The following is a 21,413-nucleotide window of genomic DNA, read 5'->3' as shown; positions in this document are numbered from 1 at the left end:
CAGCCCAGACGCCCTCTCTGGGACCTGATGCACCTGGCATATCGAGCCGGGAATCCCAGCTCCTTCAGGGCATTGACTACTTCTGCCTCGTCGGTGTCGGCAGGGAGGCCCCGGACCGCCACCTTAGAAGGCATCTCCTCCGCGAGGGCATAACAGTACCATTTAATGGTACCATCCCTGGCAGAGGCCTCCGACAGGTAGGCCTGGACCGCCCTGTACTCCTCGACCGTCGTCGGCAGAAATCTAAAACCGGTGCCGAAGGGTCGCGCCGAGGGAGCTCGACCTAAGCGCTCCCTAATAGCCGCCAAATGGCGAGACCAATTTGGGCCTCCACCATAATTGATGGGTGTCGGCGCAGTACCTCCTGGGCACGACCCTTCGACCTCGGGGGAGGGACTTGTGAGGATTGGGAAGTCCTCTGGGTGGTAGGGATACCTGGCCTAGCTGCCATGGCAGCATAGGAGGTAGAGGGAATGGGGTTTGGCTTAGGGGCGTGATGTGGTCTGGTGGACTCGAGGTCCATATACCTGGTAGAGTCCAGGTTACCCGCCCTGCCGCTTAGGGCGGGGGCACCTCGGGCTGAGTCCACCGGGATTGGGGATAATGTTGGGGAGGGAGAACGTGGAGGGAATCTTAGTTGCCTTTGGTCTATCCCTGTCCTGGCGAGAGCCCTAGGCTTCGGTATTGGCTTATTGGCTGGGATTGGGCTCCCAGAGGGGGACGAAGACCTAGAAGTGGACGGAGTCACAGATTCTGTTGAGGAATGATCAGTGAACGTGGTCGCACTTTCCTCTCCCTCCGATCTGGAGGAAGGACCCAGTCGCGGACGCTTATCCTTATCGCTTGATGAGCCTCGGTCAGACTCAGACCTGGCCTTCTTCCGCGGCCGAGAGGGCCCGGAGGGATCGGACAGCGGGGGAAGGTTACCTTCCCTCGGTCCGATCCTCGGGGATCCCTGGGCCGCGACCGAAGGCCCGGGCTGGCTGTCCAATCCGAGTCCCATCAAGCCTGTACGGACTGCAGGTATAGGCTTATTCATCGCCTGACGTCCCTTGTTGGACGGGCCGGGTGTGCTGATTATTGGGGGTGAATTCCCCGACGACATGGTTTTCTTGGTCCTACGATGGTTGAGTAGTCATTGGTACTCCCGAGCGCTGCCAGTGGGTATGTTAATCTAATAAGCTGGGCTCCGGTTAACCAGCAATAAAGGATTCTCTATCTAATTATAACTATAAAACAAAAAAGAAGGAATGTTGGGGTTCCAGGGGAAGTTTTGTTGAGTTCCAAAGAGTTAGTATGTTGTTTGAGCACCTTTATGATATTGGTAAAGGACAGATGGTAACGTCTTAACGAGTGCGTGTTGCTAAGTGCACTGCTCTAAGAATATAATAAAATAACCTGACACCACAATGACCACGCACGGCGTGTCCACGTATTAGTTAGGTATGTGCAAACCGTACATCTTGGCAACCCAAAAGAGCAAGAAACAATCGATTAACAATAAATGAAATAGTTCGTAAGCTTAAATAAAAATGTAAAAAAATATAAAAGTTAAAAATGTAAAGGTAAAAGTAAAAATATGTATAAAATGACATTTCACAACAAAATTACTTAAAATTTAACTTAATCAAAACTAAAGGCAAAGTTGGTTCCACTGGTGTTTACGCTTCGGGCTGGCTTTGGTGGTGGCGCGACTTGGGCTTGAACACCGTCATCTCGTCGGTCGTGCCGCAGGTGAAATGTTTGAAGTTCGATATCTTCAGTGGGTGCAAGTGGATGGCTCTTCTTTTTCTTTAAACAGTGGGAATGCTTCCTCACGACCCACACGAGGCCAATAACCAGAGCTGCTACTAATAATAAGTATGTAATGACATACTGATGTATGTCATGCGCTGATATGATGGTCGACGGAAAATGTTTTTCCTGCTCCTTTTGCTTAGCAATCTCTTTAGCGATTATTTTTCTTTCACGTGCTGTAGACTGGAACAGATTCGGAGTGGTAGGTGGGGCTTCGTCGGTCATGTGGCACCGTACCTCCTCGTTGTTCGAGGTCCATTTGCGCAGTTCAAAATGGCCTCGCCGGTGTACTTCCCTCACCTCGTTTGCGATCCTGATCGCGTCTTCGCTTGTCCGGTAACTTCCAAGGTAGTCGTCCATGTAGTGGTTGCGCACGATTGCGTCGGCGGCGTCCGGTTACTGCAGTCGGTGCTTCTCTGCGTTGGCGTTTTTCAGATAGATGGCGGTCGCAGGTGAGCTTGTCGCGCCGAAGATTATGGATCTCATCCGGTACTCTGTGGGTTCTCGTGAAGGGTCCTTCCTCCACAAGTACCGGAGCGCGTCGCGGTCCTCGCTTCGGACGCCTATCTGCATGAACATCTCCGCGATGTCCGCGAAGACGGCGACGGCGTGCTGCCTGAAGCGCATCATTACTCCGGGCAGCGACTGCAGCAGGTCCGGGCCGGTGAGCAGGAAGTCGTTCAGGCTTTTCCCTCTGGTTTTCGCAGCGGCGTCGTGCACGATGCGAATCTTCTCTGGTTTCATCGGATGCGTCACGCCGAAGTGTGGCAGGTACCAGGTTCGGTCCTTTGTACCCGTCGACGGAGCTACTTCGGCGTATCCCTTCGCTACCAGCGCGTTCATTTGCTGCTTGTAGCGTTCTTTTATATTCGGATCCTTCTCCAGTTTCTATTTCACGGACGTCAGGCGATTTAATGCGGCTTCAAAGTTGTTGGGCATCTTCGGGTTCTCCTCTCCTCTCCCCGCAGTGCGGTCTCGTAGCGGCCGTCGGGTCGTTGCTGGGTGGAATCCCGCAGGATCTTCAGCGCGTGCTTGTCTGGATCGTTCTTCGGCGTCTTGGCGGCGACGGTGAATCCCTCGATCGCGAAGTAGTGCTTAAGGGCTTCGTCCGTGTTCGCGTTGGCCGTCGTCGCGTAAGTCACGAAGTTGACGCGCTGTCTTCTACCTCCCGGGAGTGCTCCGCGCACGACCCACCCGAGCGGAGTACGAGATGCCACCGGTTGATCGCGTCGTCCCGTCCGCATCTCCTCCGTCACCAGTAGGTGCCAGTTATCTTGGCCGATCAGAATCTTCGGCGAGTCGTAGCTTGTCTTGAAGTGACGCCTGAGGTCGGTGAGGTGATGGCACGACGCGAGGACTTCGTTGTTCAGTCGCTGTGGTGTCAACTTCAAGCCGTTGACTATCCGTAGATTTAGTTCTTGCGGTTCCCCCGGTGCGTCCGCATAACTTCAGCGGGACGCGTCGTAAGCGTGTTGCGTCTATTTTGTTGTCCCCGATGACAGTGATGAAGAGGGGTTCGACCGATCCTTTGGCGCCGACTCTTCTCGCGAAGTCATCGTCGATCAACGAGATGGTTGACCCGTCGTCCAACAGGGCCCACGTATCCGCTTCTCTCGCCGGTCCGATGACTGATTGGCGCCATCTTGAGGTAGGCTGTCGCTGTTCTTGCGGCCCACGTCGAGGTGACCGCCTCTTCTTTCTCTGTTGTTTTCTGCCATGCTGGCTTCTTGTGCAACACCTCGTGGTGCGTGCGTTCACAACTGTTGACGCCGCACCTCTTCTTTTTATACACGCTTCGCCGTATCCCAGCGCTCGCTGATGGCCGCTTTCTTGCACTCTGGACAGTCTTATGGGATGTGCCCCAGCTTGTGACATGCTGCGCATTTCTTTTTTTCTTTCGCTTGCGTGGTGTGCGTCCTCTGAGGCATGTTCAACATCTTCCGCCGGGCGCTGGTGTTCTCCACTCTCGTCTCTGGTGGGTGGCAGCTTCTCCGATGTGATGTTGGTGAGCTCCGGGTGTACATGTAGTGTACGCGGTCGAGGGCCCTCAGAGCGGCGACGACGTTGTTTACTTTGTTCGCGAATACGCAGATGTCCCTCGATGTGTCCGTGCAGCGTGGCAGCGCGCGCAGTCGTTCCAGTTTCGTTGCGGCGATCGCTTCCGGACGTCCGAAGCGCGATTCTAGAGTCCGCATGATCTCGGCGGGCTCAGTGTAATGCAGCAGCAAGTTTTCAACCGCTTCTCTTGCTCTTCCTTTCAATGTACGCCGAAGTCTTGCAGTGTTCTCTGCGGCGCTGTAGCTGTCCGCTGATTCGGCGTAGGCGGCCTTGAAGTAAAGCCATTCTTGATGCGATCCACTGTAGACTGGTAGCTCCCCGTAGTACCGGTGCGATGGTCCGGGCCTGGCTTGGCGGGCGGCCGTCGCGATGGCAGCAGCTAGTTCGGCGATGTCGCTCTTCGGTGCGACAGGTACGGCAATCGGTGCCGCGGCAGGGGCCAGTAGCTTCAGCTGTTCTATTGGTGCGGGAAGTTCCAGTTGCGGTTGCTCGATGGTGGCTGGTGATTCATGTGCTGGCTGCATTAGTGTTTGTTCGACTCCGTGTAGCGCGATCGACCGTTGCTGGTTGAGCCACGTATCGATGCGCTGTGACTGCTCGTTTTCGTCTTCCGTCAGTGTCGTGCGCGCATGTTCATCTTCTTTAACGAGCGCTTCGGCTTCTAATGTTGAGATGATTTTTAGACTTACGTTGAAACGTGGCAGCTCGAGTATTGCCGCAGTGGCTGTCGCGGAACGGGTGCTGGGATTGTTTGGAGGAAAATAACGAAGGCTCAGTATCTCACGGATCACTCCGGAGATCACCTCGGTCAAGTTTTCCCACAATGCGAGCAGCCATGCAGCGAACCCGGCAGTTGCGGTGCCTGCCGGTCGCTGCGCCGCTCGCGCTGTGGGCGGGGGGGGAGAGGGGGCTGAGATGTGCCCGAGATGGCTGGTTGAGCCTGGGGCAGTGAGTTCGTTTCCGATTGTAGAGCCGGTTGCAGAGTTGCATCGAGGGGGAGGTTTATGTCAACCTCCATTGTTGAGGTAGCTACCGCGGGAGCCGATGCAGCAGGAGCATTCACAACTGCATCCCGTTGAGCTCTCTTTCTAAATTTTTTTTTGTTTTTTAAGCCTGTTTTTACGATTTTACTGATATATGGGGGGTTTGTATTCCAGCACGGGCTGGAGCGCTGCGTTTTGAGAGGGGCGGTCTAATTGCAGCGGTTGAACCACGAGGGGTAGGAACGGGTATACCTCGCCGCGGAGCGTTGGTTTCTGCCATCAGCGTTGCCGCTGATGGATTGGCCTCCACTGACACGGCAGGGGAGATGGATGAGGACGGGGGAGGGGGTTGGGGCTGGGAGGATTTCCCTTTCCCCTTCCCCTTCGGAGTGGGAGCTACAGAAGGAAGAGCTGTGTTCCCGAGACGAGGCACCGATGACGCAGGAGGAGGGACGGTTACTCCCATCATCCTGGCCCGTTTGCGGTAGACCGCGCACCGCCTTTCGACGGCGGCCTGATCTTTCCCGCAATTGGCGCAGGAGAATGGGCCGTCCCTCGGCCTCGGGCAGTCCGCTACGACGTGCTCCCCGGCACATCGAGTATAGCGGACCGCATGGTGACAATTATTGGAGGCGTGCCCGTAAGCCTGGCAGCGGTGACACTGCGCAGGCCCGCGGGTTGGTCGCCATCCCTCAATCGTCACTCCCGGCAAGTACAGCAGTTCGTTGACTGCGTACAGGCGGGCGAGATCGTCCTTCGAGAGGTGGTCCAAGCCTACGTGAAACACGCAGCCCGGGCGCCCTCTCTGGGACCTGATGCACCTGGTGTAACGAGCCGGGAACCCCAGCTCCTTCAGGGCATCGGTTACTTCTGCCGCATCAGTATCGGCAGGGAGGCCCCGGACAGCCACCTTAGTAGGAATTTCCCCTGTCAGGGCGTAGCAATACCATTTAATGGTACCATCCCTGGCAGAGGCCTCCGACAGGTTGGCCTGGACCGCCCTGTATTACTCCACTGACGTCGGCAGGAATCTAAAACCTGCGCCGAAGGGTCGCGCCGAGGGGGCGCGGCCTAGGCGCTCCTTAATGGCCGCCATGTGGCGAGACCAATTAGGGAGGACCTCCACCATTATTGGTGGGTGTCGGCGCAGCTCCTCCTGGGCACTACCCTTCGGCCTCGGGGAGGGACATGTGAGGATTGGGATGTCCTCTGGGTAGAAGGGATACCCGGCCTAGCTGCCATGGCAGCATAGGAGGTAAAGGGAGTGGGGTTTGGCTTAGGGGCATGATCTGGTGGACTCCAGGTCCATATACCTGGTAGAGTCCAGGTTACCCGCCGTGCCACTTAGGGCGGGGCACCTCGAGTAGAGTCCACCGGGATTGGAGATAAAGTTGGGGAAGGAGAATGAGGAGGGGTTCTTAATTGCCTTGGGGCAGTCCCTGCCCTGGCGGCAGCCCTAGGCTTTGGAACGGGTTGGGCTGGAATCGGACTCCCGGAGGGGGAAGCAGATCTTGATGAGGAAGGAGTTATCGACTCGGTAGAGGAGTGATCCGTGGACGTGGTCACGCTCTCTTCTCCCTCCGACCTGGAGGAAGGGCCTATTCGCGGGCGCTTGTCTTGGTCACCCGATGAGCCTCGGTCAGACTCGGACCTGGCCTTCTTCCGCGGCCGAGAGGGCCCAGAGGGATCGGTCGACGAAGGAAAGGTACTTTCCACTCGGGGACCCCTTGGCCGCAGCCGAAGATCCGGACGAACTGTCCAACCGCGGACCCATCGGGGCCATACGAATTGCAGGTGTTGGTCTGGTGCGCAATTCGGGCATCACCTGACGTCCCTTTTGAGACGGGCCGGGTGTGCTGATGTTTGGGGGTGAGTTCCCCCTCGACATGGTCTTACTGGTCTTGTGGCTATAAGGTCATTGGTACCCCGTCTCAACGGTTGCCCAGATGTTATTAAACTACTAGTTCACTGGTTCCCCGGCCGACCAGCAACTACAGTCACTACTACTGATTGACTAAAAAGGAGCTATGTAATAATATAATAATGAAAAGAAAACTAAATTTAATCAGAGTCAGTACTAAGAATTAAGTAATGTAATGTGAAATAATAAATGTAAAATAAAAGAAAAACTAAATCAAAATAACAAATGAACTACAACTACAGGGATCAATAACAAATTCAACTTCAACTGAAATTCCGTCAGTGACAACAGAGCCGGTAAGTTCCTAGTCCGGATTCTACTATTAACTGTATTAATGTAAAAATAAATAAAAATTAAACTACAATTCCCTATAATGAATTGAAGAAAAAAAAAGGAAATTATATAAAGTACTTACCCGTTATACATGAGTCCCTTGACCAGTAACACAGTTACTGGTAAGGGAATCATGAACTCCCAACTATTCTTAACTAATGCTATAAAAATAAATATAAAAGTTATCAAGAAAATTTAAAACTAACTAATGAATTAATAAACAAAAACAAATATGACGGGAACACCCCTCCAGACCCTACTATCGCTAACACAAAACAGAAAGAATGAAAGAGAATAATAACAGTTAACGCAATTAATGAAAAATGAATGGGTGACTTATGATAGTCGGCCGGAAAGCCAGAATAACAAAATTACAATGATTATAATAATTTGTTTGATGAAATAAAATAAAAATATAACACTGAAGGTGGGTAGAAATGAAAAGAATTGAATGTTTGAAACTACAGCAGTGCCACTGCTTTTAATTAATAGCGGGTAGATTTAAAATTTAATATAATGAAATGAAATTGAATTTAAGACTATTGTGTTGTTAGAATTTAGATTTACTACACTAAACTAAAATAAAATAAAATACCCAAAAAAATTAATTACGTCTAACTTAAACTAATTATCGGTAGGGGGTTCCAACGTCAATAATAACCTTAGACTACTTGGTAGTCCAAAGGACCAGTTTATCGGGCTTAGCGACCGCCCCGCCTAGCCCCGAAGGGTAGGAGAGGACTGGGAATGACACAGGTGAGCCAGACTCGGTGGCGCTAACGTTCGCCGATTTTATATTCAAATAAAACGGTAACGCAGCTTACACACGCTGGTCGACACCTACCCGTATTAAACTAATCGCTTAAGAAAATAAGTGTCGATCCACTTACCTGGTCCCGGGTCCTTCGTCTCACTGATCGGGGCGTTTCCACTCCGAGACAGCAACTCCAGATGAACACTCTCGCTTTGGGCACTCACGATTGCACAGCACAAAACAATAGGGGCCTCTAGCACTGGTGTCCTGGGCATCGTAATTTTTGCGTCGTCGTGGGGTCGTCGCGTCCCCTTGCGGGGGCGCGGAGCGGGCCTCGGGGAAACCCCTCTGCCCGGACTTGTGACTCTCTGCCTAATGAGGCAGGGGTGATGCGATGTCGCCCAGAGCCTCCTCAGTGCCCTCTTCCGACGAATTAACGTCTTGAGGTGCACCGGGAGTTCCGCTCTGGGCCCCCCGCTGGGAACCAGAGTCGTCGCTTGGTCCAGGGCTCCCCTGATGGTGTCGACGAGACGGGAAGCCGCCGTGTCGACCTCATCAGGGGTAGACGGGTCTTGAAACAAGGATTGGTCGGCCAGCAGTCCCGTAAAGGACTGCCAGTCGACCCTAGGCCTGAGAGGGGATGTCGCGACCTGAGTGAGCCCCAAACCCACCGTGACCAAGATCGGTAGGTGAGGGGTACTCAGGTCGTACAGTGCCTCTATCGCTAGAGGACACCGTAGCCCCTTGTGAACACACACGTCCAAGACGTCCGGTTGGTACGTTGGAACGTGGGTGGGTTCGTTGGAGCCGACCACGCAGTAGTCCCCCCTTTCGGCATCCTCGTACAATCGCCTTCCGGGTGCCTTGATGATTCGGGAGCCCCAAGCGACATGTTTCGCATTGAGGTCCCCAACCACCAAGGCCGGATGGCGATCATGGTTCAAGGCCCGTCTAATGTCGTCCTCGACAAAATCAGGACCCGGGGGTTGATACGCGGCATAAATCCGCAATTCGGCCCCCGGTACGTGGACCCTCACCCCGACCGTTCTGGTAGAGGCGAAGGTCAGTAGCTCAAGCTCCTCGTGCACCACGTCCCTCCTGACAAGCGCCGCAGTGCCCCTGAACGGGTGCCCGTTGGAGGTCAGTTCGTCCCGTCGGTACACGAAGTAGTTGGGCATCCTAAAATCTTGTCGAGGTTTGAGCTTGGGCTCGCCCAGGAGGATAACCTGCGGGTCACACTCCTGGGCGAGTCGGATCAGCTCCGACCTTCGGGACCCTATCCCGTCGGGGTTCCAATAGATGATGCGCAGCTCCTGGCTAGCCATTGAGCTGCGCAATCATCCGGTAGAACCCCGCGAGCAAGGCCCCGAAGGGACTGGCTCCCGAGGCGATCTCTCGGATCACTCCGGAGATCACCTCGGACAGTTTCTCCCACAGGGAGAGGAGCCAGGCAGCGAAGCCGGCAGGCTGCGTGTCCTGTCGGCCGCTGCGCCGCTCTCTCTGCGGGCGGGGTGGTAATGGGGGCTGTGAAGTGTTTGTTGCCTCAATCTGAGGCGAGCTAGCAGGATCCACTTTCATTGGTGGTGGATTTGCTGCGGGTTCGGTAGATGGGGCAGCTTGACCCTGAGACAAGGTGGCTGCTTCCTCCTTCTCCTTCCTTTTCTTCTCTTGAGCTTTTAGTTTTTTTTTTTTTTGGAAATTCTGTGTAACTACCCCAGTGTTGGTGTTGGTTCTTGGGGCTGGGCGGAAGATTTGCCTCGGCCATTAAGGTCGCCGCCGTTGGTCTCGCTTCCACCATGGCGGGTTGGACAATAGCAGGGGCATGAGTTGGTGCTTGGGAAGACTTTCCCTTGCCCTTACCCTTGTATGTACTTGGACGTGGGGCGGGAGTCGGAGCTGGAGCGGCACGCCGTGCCGGTGGCACGGGGGGAGAAACAGTGACCCCCATCAACCGCGCCCTCCTGCGGTAGACCGCGCACCGCCTGTCGACGGCGACGTGGCCCTTTCCACAGTTGGCGCAGCTGAGGGGTCCCTCCCTTGGCCTCGGGCAGTCCGCCACGATGTGCTCACCTGCACATCGCACGCAGCGGACCGCTCGGTGGCAGTTGCTGGACGCGTGTCCGAAGGCCTGACAGCGGTGACACTGCGCAGGTCCTCGGTTCGGACGCCATCCCTCAACCGACACCCCCGGCAGGTATAGCAGTTCTTCAACTGCATACAAGCGGACGAGGTCATCCTTGGAGAGGTGGTCCAGGGTTACGTAAAAAACGCAACCCGGCCGCCCTCTCTTGGCCCGTATACACCGAGCATAGCGGGCCGGAAATCCCAACTCTTTCAGGGAGTCTATGATCTCTGCCGCGTCGGTGTCGACGGGTAGGCCCCGAATTGCCACCCTCGCGGGGATCTCCTCCTCCAGTGCGTAACAGTACCATTTAATGGCACTGTCTGCGGAGGAGGCCCCTGCGAGATAGGCTTGGACCACCCTATATTCATCGGCCGACGCAGGCAGAAATCTAAACCCTGTGCCGTAGGGGCGTACGGACGGGGCCCGACCGAGGCGCTCCCTTATGGCCTCCATGTGGCGAGACCAATTGGGTAGCACTTCCACCATTATTGGTGGGTGACGGCGGGTATCCTTGTCCGCCCGCACCTCGCCCTGGCTGGTTGGGTGTTGTGTACGAGTGGGTGGTTTCTCCGACGCAGCTACCGTTGCATAAGACGTGGAGGGGATTGGGGAAGGATTAAGGTTAAAGTTGGGTTTGGGATTAACGGCAGATGGTTCGAGGTCCATATATCTGGTTGATTCCAGATTGCCCACCATGCTGCTTGTGGTGGGGGCACCTTTTTGCCTGTCCGCCGGGATAGGAGAGATGGCCGGGGAGGGGGACCGAGGAGGCGTCCTCAGCTGTTTGGCTGACGGCGCCCCCTCCGTCCCCGCGCGAGCCCTCGGCTTAGGAATGGGTTTGGGAGGGGGGGAAGACTTTACCCTAAGTGAGGACGAACGTGAGGTGTGTGTTGTGGCTGACTCCGATTCTGACTCAGATCGGAAAGAAACTTTCCCCCGGACCGATCCTCGGAGACCCCCGGGCCGCGACCGAGGGCCCGGGCTCGTTGTCCGGTGCAGTGCCCTGTTCCGGGCGGGCGGGTAGAGAGCGGTACGTAGAAGTACTCGCTATCACTTCAAGTCCCTTTCGGGACGGGCCGGGTGTGCTAATTATGGGGGGTGGGTTCACCCCCGACATGTTTTAGACTGCTATCAGTGGCTACCCGGACATCGAAATCCCGCTCGGGCAGGAAGGTCTATCTAAAACTATTTTATAAAAGGCTATAAAGAAGCCTGATGTTTTAGTGACGCGCTGGGTTGATTGGGTGGTATTAAGTTCGGAACCGGTAATTTGCTGGACTACTAAACTCTACTTAAATATCTACTATAATTTGGATGAATCGGTGGGTTATTCTTAAATTAAACTAAACTAAACCCTCAAACCGGCGCCAGTCCGAGCCGGGCGGAAGCAGGCGCACTAACCAGTGAACAGGTGCAATTGTAATTATGATCTGTATGTACTTCAATGAAAATTGACAAAACTAAATTTAAATTTAATTGTCAGAACTAATAGCTATTAATATAAATAATAAAATAAAATGAAATAAAAAAACTAAAAAGTGTTCGAATTAAAGTAAATAAAACTAAATTAATGTTTAAATTATTAAAAAGAGTTAATTAGAATTAATTATAATTAGCATATCAGTCGAAGTAAATGGGCTTGACTCGTATACGCCGGGACCTACACTCCCTATGAGGGTCAGCCAGTCCGAATAACCCGAGTCGAAATACAGAAAAACTCAAGTTCTCTGCTTCCGAACCCGGGCACTCAGTTAAGCGATCCACAAACCTAAAGCTATACCTCTCCCTTTACCGACCCGATAATAGCCAATTAATAAACTACTTGATCTAACACTATTTAATCTAAAACTAATCAATTATATCTATTCACTGAGCCGGTACGTCACCGCCGACTCACACTCTTGCCAGAGCGAGTATAAAGAAAAATAAAAGAAAAAAGAAATCAGAACAAGTTAAATACGACAAAAATAAATCAAATTAACAATTTAGAACAACCTACAATATTAAATCAAAAGAAATTAATAACTAAATACTACTATCTAATTCAAAACTATTGTAAAATATGTGAGAACACTTATGAAACTTGTTCTGTCTGCCGGTACTTTACTTAAGTAACCAAGATGAAATTATTTACAACGCGACTACACGTTTATTATGGATAGAAAAAATTAGACTTATTGAGGGTAGTTGTAATTAAAACATAAGTGAATTTAAATTTACAAGACAAAAGAAACAACGACGCTCATTGGCTGTCGAATTACTGCACTACGATAGCTAGTTGTATAAAAATTGAAAAGTGGTTCTATTTGGGTGTACTAACTACTATTATTGGTAATTGTGAATATTACAGATGTAAAATGGTTTTAAATCTAAGATTGAGTTAAATTGACTCTAAAAATTAAGGAAAAAGACACGTAAAACTAGACACTAACTTAATCTAAAAACCTACCTTCAGAGGGACTCGGAAGCCGCTAACCTGGAACTGAACAGTCTGCTAATCGGGTGTTGGTAGCAGCCCCTCCTAACCCCTTGGGGCAGGGGAGGACTGGGAACAGACACGGATGGCCAGACTCAAAGGCGCTTACGTCGACCAATTTTTATTACCAAATAAAAATGGTTACGCAGCTTTCCCAGGCTGGTCGACACCTACCCGCAATTAACAGATGTTAAAAAATGAATGTGTCGACCTACTCACCCGTTCCCGGGTCCTGCGTTTCGCTGCTCGGAACGTTTCCGCGCCGACACAGCACCGCTAGAACCTAAAGTAAACCTAACTTAATCTAACTTACATCTAAGTGACGGCAGCGCGCCGTTCCTGCACTCCGTGGAGTGCCGGGACAGCGCGCGCCGTCACACCTAAACTAATCCTAATCTAACTTAACCTAACATAACCTAGCTAACCTAATATGGGGGAGAGAGCGAATCCGCACTCCACGCTACAGTCCTCTCCCCCTCTCCCCATCGTTATACAATATTGATGGGGGGGGAGGATTGTAGCGGGTAAGAACACCCCATCCCAAAAGGGGGTGGGGGGTGGGGTCAAAGCCCCTCATGGAAATGAGGCTGCTCCTACGGGGTGCAGCCGCGGTCCCCATACGGGGGACCCGCCAAACGGGCAAGAGGCGTGGGGCTAGAGGCTGATGAAACTCAGCTCCGAGAGGGGCGCTCATAGGTCCTCCCCGGCCTCACAGCCGGCGAGGAGCTTTATCTCCGAACGATCGTCGGGGGTACCAATAGCTCCCGCGGCAACGCCGTACCATCCGGTGGTCTGGCGTGCAGCGGGGCTATGTTGTGGAGATGCTCATGGGGCCCGTTTTCGGCTCGCTCGTACATATTACGGGCGAGCCTAGTCACAAACTCCACGAGCGACTCCACACCTAGGTCCCGGGCAATAACGTCATTTCTGACGTACTACCCGGCCCCGACGATAATGCGGAGGGAAAGACTCTGCTGGGCCTGCAACCTAGATCGCTGGGACGGCGACAACAGGTGATACCAGGCCTCAGCAGCGTATGTGAGGCGGGAACGGACGTATGTCTTGTAAATGGCGAGTCTGGTCCTGGTCGGAAGCCCGGACGCAAACACCGGCCGCAACAAGAACATGGCCGCGCGAGCCTGACCGATGACTCGGTTGACGTGCGCGACCATGCTCAAAGAGCGGTCGATGTCGCATCCGAGATACCGGACCGTGGTCCTGAACTCGACATTCACACCTCGGAGGCTGAGTTTCTTTGGGACGACTCTGATACGGACCGGACCGTAGAGTAAGGCCGCGGTCTTTCCCACATTGACCGCGACTCTCCGACGGTCCAGCCACTGGGGCAGTAAATCCAAAAGCCTCTGCATCCTCATAATGGCTGCAGAGGGGAAAGGAGACGACGAGAAGTAGGCCGAGTCGTCAGCGAACAAGGCCAACTTCACGTCCTCCTCCCACGCCCGAAGGTGACCCTCCAGGGTGGGGATGTCGTTAGTGTAGAGGGCGTATAGGATAGGTGATAGGACACTACCCTGGGGAACCCCGGCCGTAATGGGACGCACGGAAGACCGTGCGCCCTCGACCGCGACAAAGAAGGTTCTGCCCTCCAGATACGACCCGAGCAGTCGCACGTGAGCGTGCGGTAGGCCCGCGTCCCGCAGCTTGTGGACCAGCCCCTCGTGCCACACACGGTCGAAGGCCTTCTCGATATCGAGAAGGACCGCGACCGTGTATTGGCCCGAGTTTCGCCGGTCCGCCAAGTGATGCCGGACACGGGTCAGAGACCCGACTCGACGGTCATGCAGAGTCGTCGAGTGGCCGCTTCTAAAGCCGAATTGCTCCGGCCTGAGGAGAATATACGGCGATATTCTCCTCAGGAGCAGCCGCTCGAACAACTTGCCCACGTGCGAGAGCAAGGTAATCGGTCGGTAACTGGAGGGCTTTTTCCTGTCCTTGCCGGGTTTGGGCAAGACGATGATCTTGCCCAGTTTCCAAGTTCCAGGGAAGTGTCCTACCCGGAGAATGGAATTAAAGGAATTGCAGGGCGAGGGGAGGAATACCGTCCTCGCCGGGGGCTTTGCGCCTCTTCATCAACTTGATGAGGAGGCGCACCTCGCTGGGAGTGACTAAGTCGTCATCTCCCAGCTCGACTCCCGGCGATTCCGGTTTGAGGAATTGGATTACGCCCTCTGACACCACGCGATGGAATGCAGCCATCGAGGGTGCAGAGACATTCGGTGTGAACTGCCGCTCCAGCGAGTTGGCCAGGACTTCAGCACGAGCCAACGGTGTAAAACACCGTCTTCCCCCCTCGTCCTCCAAGGGGCAAGTGGGGGAAGGCTTATTGGTGAGCCGGCGACAGATGCGGTGAAGGGGGGCCATCGTACGGTCGTCGGACGCGTCCAACAGTCCCCCCTCCCAGGAATCACCCCGGTAAGTCCGCATCTTAGTCGCCAGCTCACCCTCAAGTCGGTTGAGCTCGCGCTTAATCCTGGGACACCTAGATGTCGCCCAGAGCCTCCTCAGTGCCCTCTTCCGACGAATTAACGTCTTGAGGTGCACCGGGAGTTCCGCTCTGGGCCCCCCGCTGGGTACCAGAGTCGTCACTTGGTCCAGGGCTCCCCTGATGGTGTCGACGAGACGGGAAGCCGCCGTGTCGACCTCATCAGGGGTAGACGGGTCTTGAAACAAGGATTGGTCGGCCAGCAGTCCCGTAAAGGACTGCCAGTCGACCCTAGGCCTGAGAGGGGATGTCGCGACCCGAGTGAGCCCCAAACCCACCGTGACCAAGATCGGTAGGTGAGGGGTACTCAGGTCGTACAGTGCCTCTATCGCTAGAGGGCACCGTAGCCCCTTGTGAACACACACGTCCAATACGTCCGGTTGGTACCGGGCCAACGTTGGAACGTGGGTGGGTTCGTTGGGGCCGACCACGCAGTAGTCCCCCCTTTCGGCATCCTCGTACAATCGCCTTCCGGGCCTCGTGATGATTCGGGAGCCCCAAGCGACATGTTTCGCATTGAAGTCCCCGACCACCAAGGCCGGATGGCGATCATGGTTCAAGGCCCGTCTAATATCGTCCTCGACAAAATCAGGACCCGGGGGTCGATACGCGGCATAAATCCGCAATTCGGCCCCCGGTACGTGGACCCTCACCCCGACCGTTCTGGTAGAGGCGAAGGTCAGTAGCTCAAGCTCCTCGTGCACCACGTCCCTCCTGGCGAGCGCCGCAGTGCCCCTGAACGGGCGCCCGTTGGAGGTCAGTTCGTCCCGTCGGTACACGAAGTAGTTGGGCATCCTAAAATCTTGTCGAGGTTTGAGCTTGGTCTCGCCCAGGAGGATAACCTGCGGGTCATACTCCTGGGCGAGTCGGATTAACTCCGACCTTCGGGACCCTATCCCGTCGGGGTTCCAATAGATGATGCGCAGCTCCTGGCTAGCCATTGAGCTGCGCAATCATCCGGTAGAACCCCGCGAGCAAGGCCCCGAAGGGACTGGCTCCCGAGGCGATCTCTCGGATGACTCTGGAGATCACCTCGGACAGTTTCTCCCACAGGGAGAGGAGCCAGGCAGCGAAGCCGGCAGGCTGCGTGTCCTGTCGGCCGCTGCGCCGCTCTCTCTGCGGGCGGGGTGGTAATGGGGGCTGTATGCCTGAAGTGGCCGGTTGGGCCTGGGGCAATGAAGATGGTCCAGGTTGTTGATCATCGATTATGTGGTCGGTAGTGGGGTTGATGTCAACCTCCATGTCTATGGCAGGTATTGCGGGAACCGATGAGGGAGCAGCGTTCTCTAAGGCTTCCCTTCGCGCTTTCTTCATCAATTTCCTTTTGCTCTTTTTTTTCCCTGTTTTTAAGGGTTTTTTTATTTGGAGCTTGTGGGGTTGGGGCACCGGCACGGGCCGGAGCGCGGTCTTGTTTTGGGGTCGGTCTTGTTATAGCGAAGCTACGTGGGGTCGGAGTAGGTTTACCCCGCCGCGGAGTGTTGGCTTCAGCCATCAGCGTTGCCGCCGATGGTTCGGCCTCCACTGTGACGGCAGGGGGGATGAATGAGGACGTGGGAGGGGGTTGGGGCTGGGAAGATTTCCCTTTCCCCTTCCCCTTCCCCTTTGAGGTGGGTGCTACAGCGGAAGAAGCTGCGTTCCCGGGTCGACACACCGGAGGCACCGGTGGCACCGGAGGAGGGACGGTTACTCCCATCATCCTGGCCTTCTTGCGGTAGATCGGGCATCGCCTATCAACGGCGGCGTGGTCCTTCCCGCAGTTGGCGCAGGAGAATGGGCCGTCCCTCGGCCTCGGGCAGTCCGCTACAGTGTGCTCCGCAGCACATCTCACGCAGCGGACCGCACGGTGACAATTGTGGGAGGCGTGCCCGTAAGCCTGGCAGCGGTGACACTGCGCAGGCCCTCGGGTTGGTTGCCATCCCTTAACCGTCACCCCCGGCAAGTACATCAGTTCGTTGACTGAGTACAAGCGGGCGAGTTCATCCTTTGAGAGGTGATCCAGGGCAACGTGGAACACGTTGCCCGGTCGCCCTCTCTTGGACCGAATGCACCTAGCGTATCGAGCCGGGAGCCCCAGCTCCTTCAACGCGTTGGTAACGTCTGCCGTGTCGGTGTCGGCAGGGAGGCCCCGGACAGCTACCTTAGAGGGCATCTCCTCCGCCAGGGCATAGCAGTACCATTTAATGGTACTATCCCTGGCAGAGGCCTCCGACAGGTAGGCCTGGACCGCCCTGTATTCCTCAGCCGACGACGGCAGGAACCTAAAACCAGTGCCGAAGGGTCGCGCCGAGGGGGCGCGGCCTAGGCGCTCCCTAATGGCAGCCATGTGGCGGGGCCAATTAGAAAGGGCCTCCACCATTATTGGCGGGTGTCGGCGCAGTTCCTCCTGGACGCGACCCTTCGGTCTCGGGGGAGGAACATTTCGATGGACCTGAGTTGGGGGCTTGGGAGTAGTTGGCTTGGAGGCGGCGATAGCCGCATAAGATGTGGACGGAATTGGGTCAGGAAGTTTTCGGACTGAGGGAGGGGGGGGTCGGGTAGCCTCGAGGTCCACATACCTAGTTGAATCTAGGTTGCCCGCCGTGCAGCTTGAGGCAGGGGCACCTCGAGTACTATCCGCCATGATAGGAGAGAGTGCTGGAGAGGGAGAACGCGGAGGGGTTCTCAACCTAGGAGCATCTACCGTCCTAGGGAGTGCCCTAGGTTTGGGGATGGGTTTCTTGGGTGAGGGAAGGGATTCCTTTGAGGGGGACGTTGAGCGAGAGGAGGAGGGGGAGGACGAAGCAGATGTGGATGCAGAAGAGGAAGGAGTGACGGAGGTAGCTTCGCTATCGTCACCCACGGATCTAGAAGAGGGGCCTATCCTCGGTCTCTTGTCTTTCTCCTCAGAAGAGCCCCGGTCGGACTCGGACCTGGCCTTCTTTCGCAGCCGAGGGGTCCCCGAGTTATCGGTCGGTAAGGGAAAGCAACTTTCCCCCGAACCGATTCTCGGCGGTCCCTGGGCCGCTCCAGAAGGCCCGGGCTTATTGTCCGGGCCTGGGCGAGTTTGCGTTTGGGCAAATAGGCTAGTTCCTATTGTGCGTCCCTTATGGGAGGGGCCTGGGGTGCTGATTATGGGGGGGCTCCCCCCTGACATGATTTAGACGACAGTCTACTGAAGCAGGTGACAGGCACCAGCGAACGCTGCTGGTAGTGGGGGTCGATGAACCCTATTAACCGGAGAGAGCAAGGACAATCCCGCTCACCATACCGATAAACTAACTTGAAATTAAAGTAAAAGTGAAATTGAAATAATAATTAAGTGAATGTAATTAATGCAAATTAACTATTATTAAATGTGGTTATTAAATTATGACCAATAGTCACAATTTAACACCTCCATAAGCCTAGATATATAGTTTACGTTATAAGGATGAAATAATAAAGAAAATAAGGAACCAAATAAAATTACTATAATAGAAATGTAAGGTTAGTATTAATAACAAAATAAAGTAAAGTTAAAAATTGAAAATTAAAAATAAGAGTTCAAAAGTTAGTACTAAGTGCCCACTTATGATGGACCGAGCGTCCACCTGAGTCCGCCGCCAGATGGTCGCAGTTCAAAACTGGCGACTTGATAGCAATACAATATTGCTAAGTTCTGGTGCGGTCGTAGGCACGTAATGAAAATTAAAAATGTTATAGAAATTAATTTTAGAAAAATAAATATTAGAGTAATACCTGGAACTAATTTATTCTATTGCAATTGGTATAAGGTTTAGAAAAATTTTGGAGGATGGTAGTTGTAACTAAATGTGTATTCTATTTGGTTTGTAAAGTTTTAAACGAAGACGTGAAAATAAAAAATAAAATATAAATCGAATACGGTAAACTAATACAACCAACTAGGTCGATACTCAAAATGATAGAAAATCAATTTATTTCTATGGTAAGCGGAACGACACCCCTCGGGGTCTATGGGTCGATCTAATTTAATTCTAAATTAATATACTATAAATTTAGAAATGTTTCAGGAAAGGAATTGAAAAGATTTGATATGCTATTATTGAGGGTAGTTGGAAAAATAATAAATGTAAAATTAAAATTAAATTGTTATTATAATTAATGAACTAGGCTACTGAACTACAATATCTACAAGACTACACTAACTGCAATGACTAATTAATCTAATATATAAATAAGGAAATAATAAAATAAGCAAAAACTAATAAGAAAACACACCGCGACTCGCTAGCGAGCCTGTCGTTCTGACGACTCAGTTAACTAATTCGTCAACTCGGGTTTGGTTTGCAACCCCTCCTAACCCCAAAGGGTAGGGGAGGACTGGGAACAGACACAGATGGCCAGTCTCGATGGCGCTAACGTAACTCTGTTTTATTCTTAGAATAAATTGAGTACGCAGCTATCCAGGCTGATCAACATCTACCCGCAATTAACAAATGTTAAAGAATGAAAGTGTCAATCAACTCACCTGTTCCCGGGTCCCGAATTTCGTTTGCTCGGAGCGTCACCACACCGACACAACACTTCTGGATAAAACACACTCGCGAAAGGATTCGACAAGACCGCACAGCACAAGCAGTTTTGGTATCCTGGCGCACTGGTGTCCCGGGCGCGATTTTTGCGGCGAGGTAGACCCCTATTTATTTCACCCACGCGCGCTCGTCGAGTATCTCGCTAGCTTCGTAGCGCGGTGGGCGTCTATTGTTTTCTATTGCCTGCCTCGCTTGCTCTATAATTGTCTCACTCGCTCTATTATTGTCTCGCTCCCGCGCTCCTACGCCAAATCAAGACCACAAGGACCAATCTTTATTTACAAAATAAAATTTACAATCAAGTTATCTCTAGGCCTAACTATCTCTATTTAAATTTTAGCCTAACTTATTTTTAACATGTATTCCTAATTATTCTGTCCGTCGCGAACAGTATGTGTAATGTTTTCTTTGTTTGTTTAATGTATTTTTTTATACATTATTTTTAAAAAATATTAGCATTCTGCACTCCTTCTCTATATTCTCTACTAGCGACCCGCCCTCGCTTCGCTTCGGAAACATTAAAACACACATGAAACCAAAAAAAAAAAATAAAAAAAAAAAAAAAAAGTAGCCTATGTTCATCAGGGACAATGTCGGCTTCTAATGGAAAAAGAATTTTTCAAATCGGTCCAGTAGTTTCGGAGCCTATTCGAAACAAACAAACAAACAAATCTTTCCTCTTTATAATATTATATATTCTCTATAAGTGTGAGAAATTTCATACTCCTCTGTTCGCGCAATTTTCGTAAAAAGGGAAACAATTTTTTTGCTTCGCGTATTAATATACAGATGAAGGCATTTTGACAGCAGCAGAAAACGGTCATATTATGTCAACTCCGCAGAGTAACCCGGGGTAGAGAATTTTGGGAGATAGTCCAATACTCGTCTAAGCGGCTTTTGACTACCACTCCCTTTTTCATTCCTACCTATGCTGATAGCCTTGAGAGGCTATTTCAGCTTCGCCCTAACGTTTGTAGGTGAGCGCACGGGACTTAAACTGGAGTGCTGCTAACACTGGCCCTAGCAAAAGCAGTGCTTAGCAGAATCTACCACCGGATCGGAAACGCGACCCACTGAGAAGATCCGGCGAGAAACTCAGTGGGCGACCACTCCCATAGACAGAACTATTGCAAGATACGTTCAAAGTTCGTTCAAACTAGTACCCTGCCAAGAAGTAATCTGGCTTGTGGAATGGATCGATCTACTCTCCAACGTGACCGTTACCAGCTGCGTAAGGGATGGTGTCCGTGACAATCGCTCCTATAATTTAACTATCCCATATGGCAATGCATCGTATGGAGTCGCAAAAGAAACCGTAGGGTCACTAATTTGGGAGATTCTCGCCTCAAATCAAATAAGGTTCAATTTGAGGCATTAACACCTTTCTCCATTCTAACTTAAAGGGGAATGCTCACTCTCCATAGTATGCGGGGCCCAAGATGGACATCAAATATTACTATAATAATGGAGTGTTTCAAAGTCTTAAATGTATTGGATATCTAAAAATATATATTGAAATTGACCCAACTGTTATAATATAAAAAATTGTTTTGGGGTTAATTTTCTATATAAATAAGTTTCGAGATACTTCAAGAAATTTTCTTTTCCTAATGTTTAAATTATTGATTAGGATAAGAGAGATGTTCCTAATGTAGCTTTATCCAATTGTAGTTATATATATATATAAAAATGAATTGCTATTCGTTAGTAGTCTCGCTAAAACTCGAGAACGGCTGGACCGATTTTGCGAATTTTGGTCTTGAATTATTTGTGGAAGTCCAGAGAAGGTTTAAAATGATAAGTATGAAAGTATGATAAGATAAGTATGAAAATGCTCGAAATTAAATAAAAATAACAATTTTGTTTTTCCTTTAATTTGTTTCCCAAAAAATTAGGTCTTTTATTTATCGATTGAGGCACTACGAAGTCTG

The 21,413-nt window shown here is 52.1% G+C and overlaps 1 protein-coding gene and 3 non-coding genes across 4 annotated transcripts; 3 read left to right on the top strand and 1 right to left on the bottom strand.

The window, feature by feature from the left end:
* Positions 1-283: 283 nt before the first annotated feature.
* Positions 284-1,105, bottom strand: LOC134201191 (putative uncharacterized protein DDB_G0290521). Its single transcript, XM_062675550.1, has one exon. It carries the CDS (start codon positions 1,103-1,105, stop codon positions 284-286), a length of 822 nt encoding a protein of 273 aa, XP_062531534.1.
* Positions 1,106-2,665: 1,560 nt separating this feature from the next.
* Positions 2,666-2,809, top strand: Mir3396 (microRNA mir-3396). The gene has a single exon (NR_107673.1). It is a non-coding gene; the product is annotated as a microRNA mir-3396 (primary transcript).
* A 1,351-nt stretch (positions 2,810-4,160) lies between these two features.
* Mir3395 (microRNA mir-3395) lies at positions 4,161-4,282 on the top strand. Its single transcript, NR_107672.1, has one exon. It is a non-coding gene; the product is annotated as a microRNA mir-3395 (primary transcript).
* Positions 4,283-8,677: 4,395 nt separating this feature from the next.
* On the top strand, positions 8,678-8,799 carry Mir3394 (microRNA mir-3394). The gene is given in 1 exon segment (NR_107671.1): positions 8,678-8,799. It is a non-coding gene; the product is annotated as a microRNA mir-3394 (primary transcript).
* Positions 8,800-21,413: the final 12,614 nt, after the last annotated feature.

The sequence above is a fragment of the Bombyx mori genome, chromosome 24, assembly GCF_030269925.1.
Source record: "Bombyx mori chromosome 24, ASM3026992v2".
Lineage (NCBI taxonomy): Eukaryota > Metazoa > Arthropoda > Insecta > Lepidoptera > Bombycidae > Bombyx > Bombyx mori.
The sequence above is the reverse complement of the archived record's forward strand: the minus strand, read 5'-3'. Positions and strand labels throughout refer to the sequence as shown.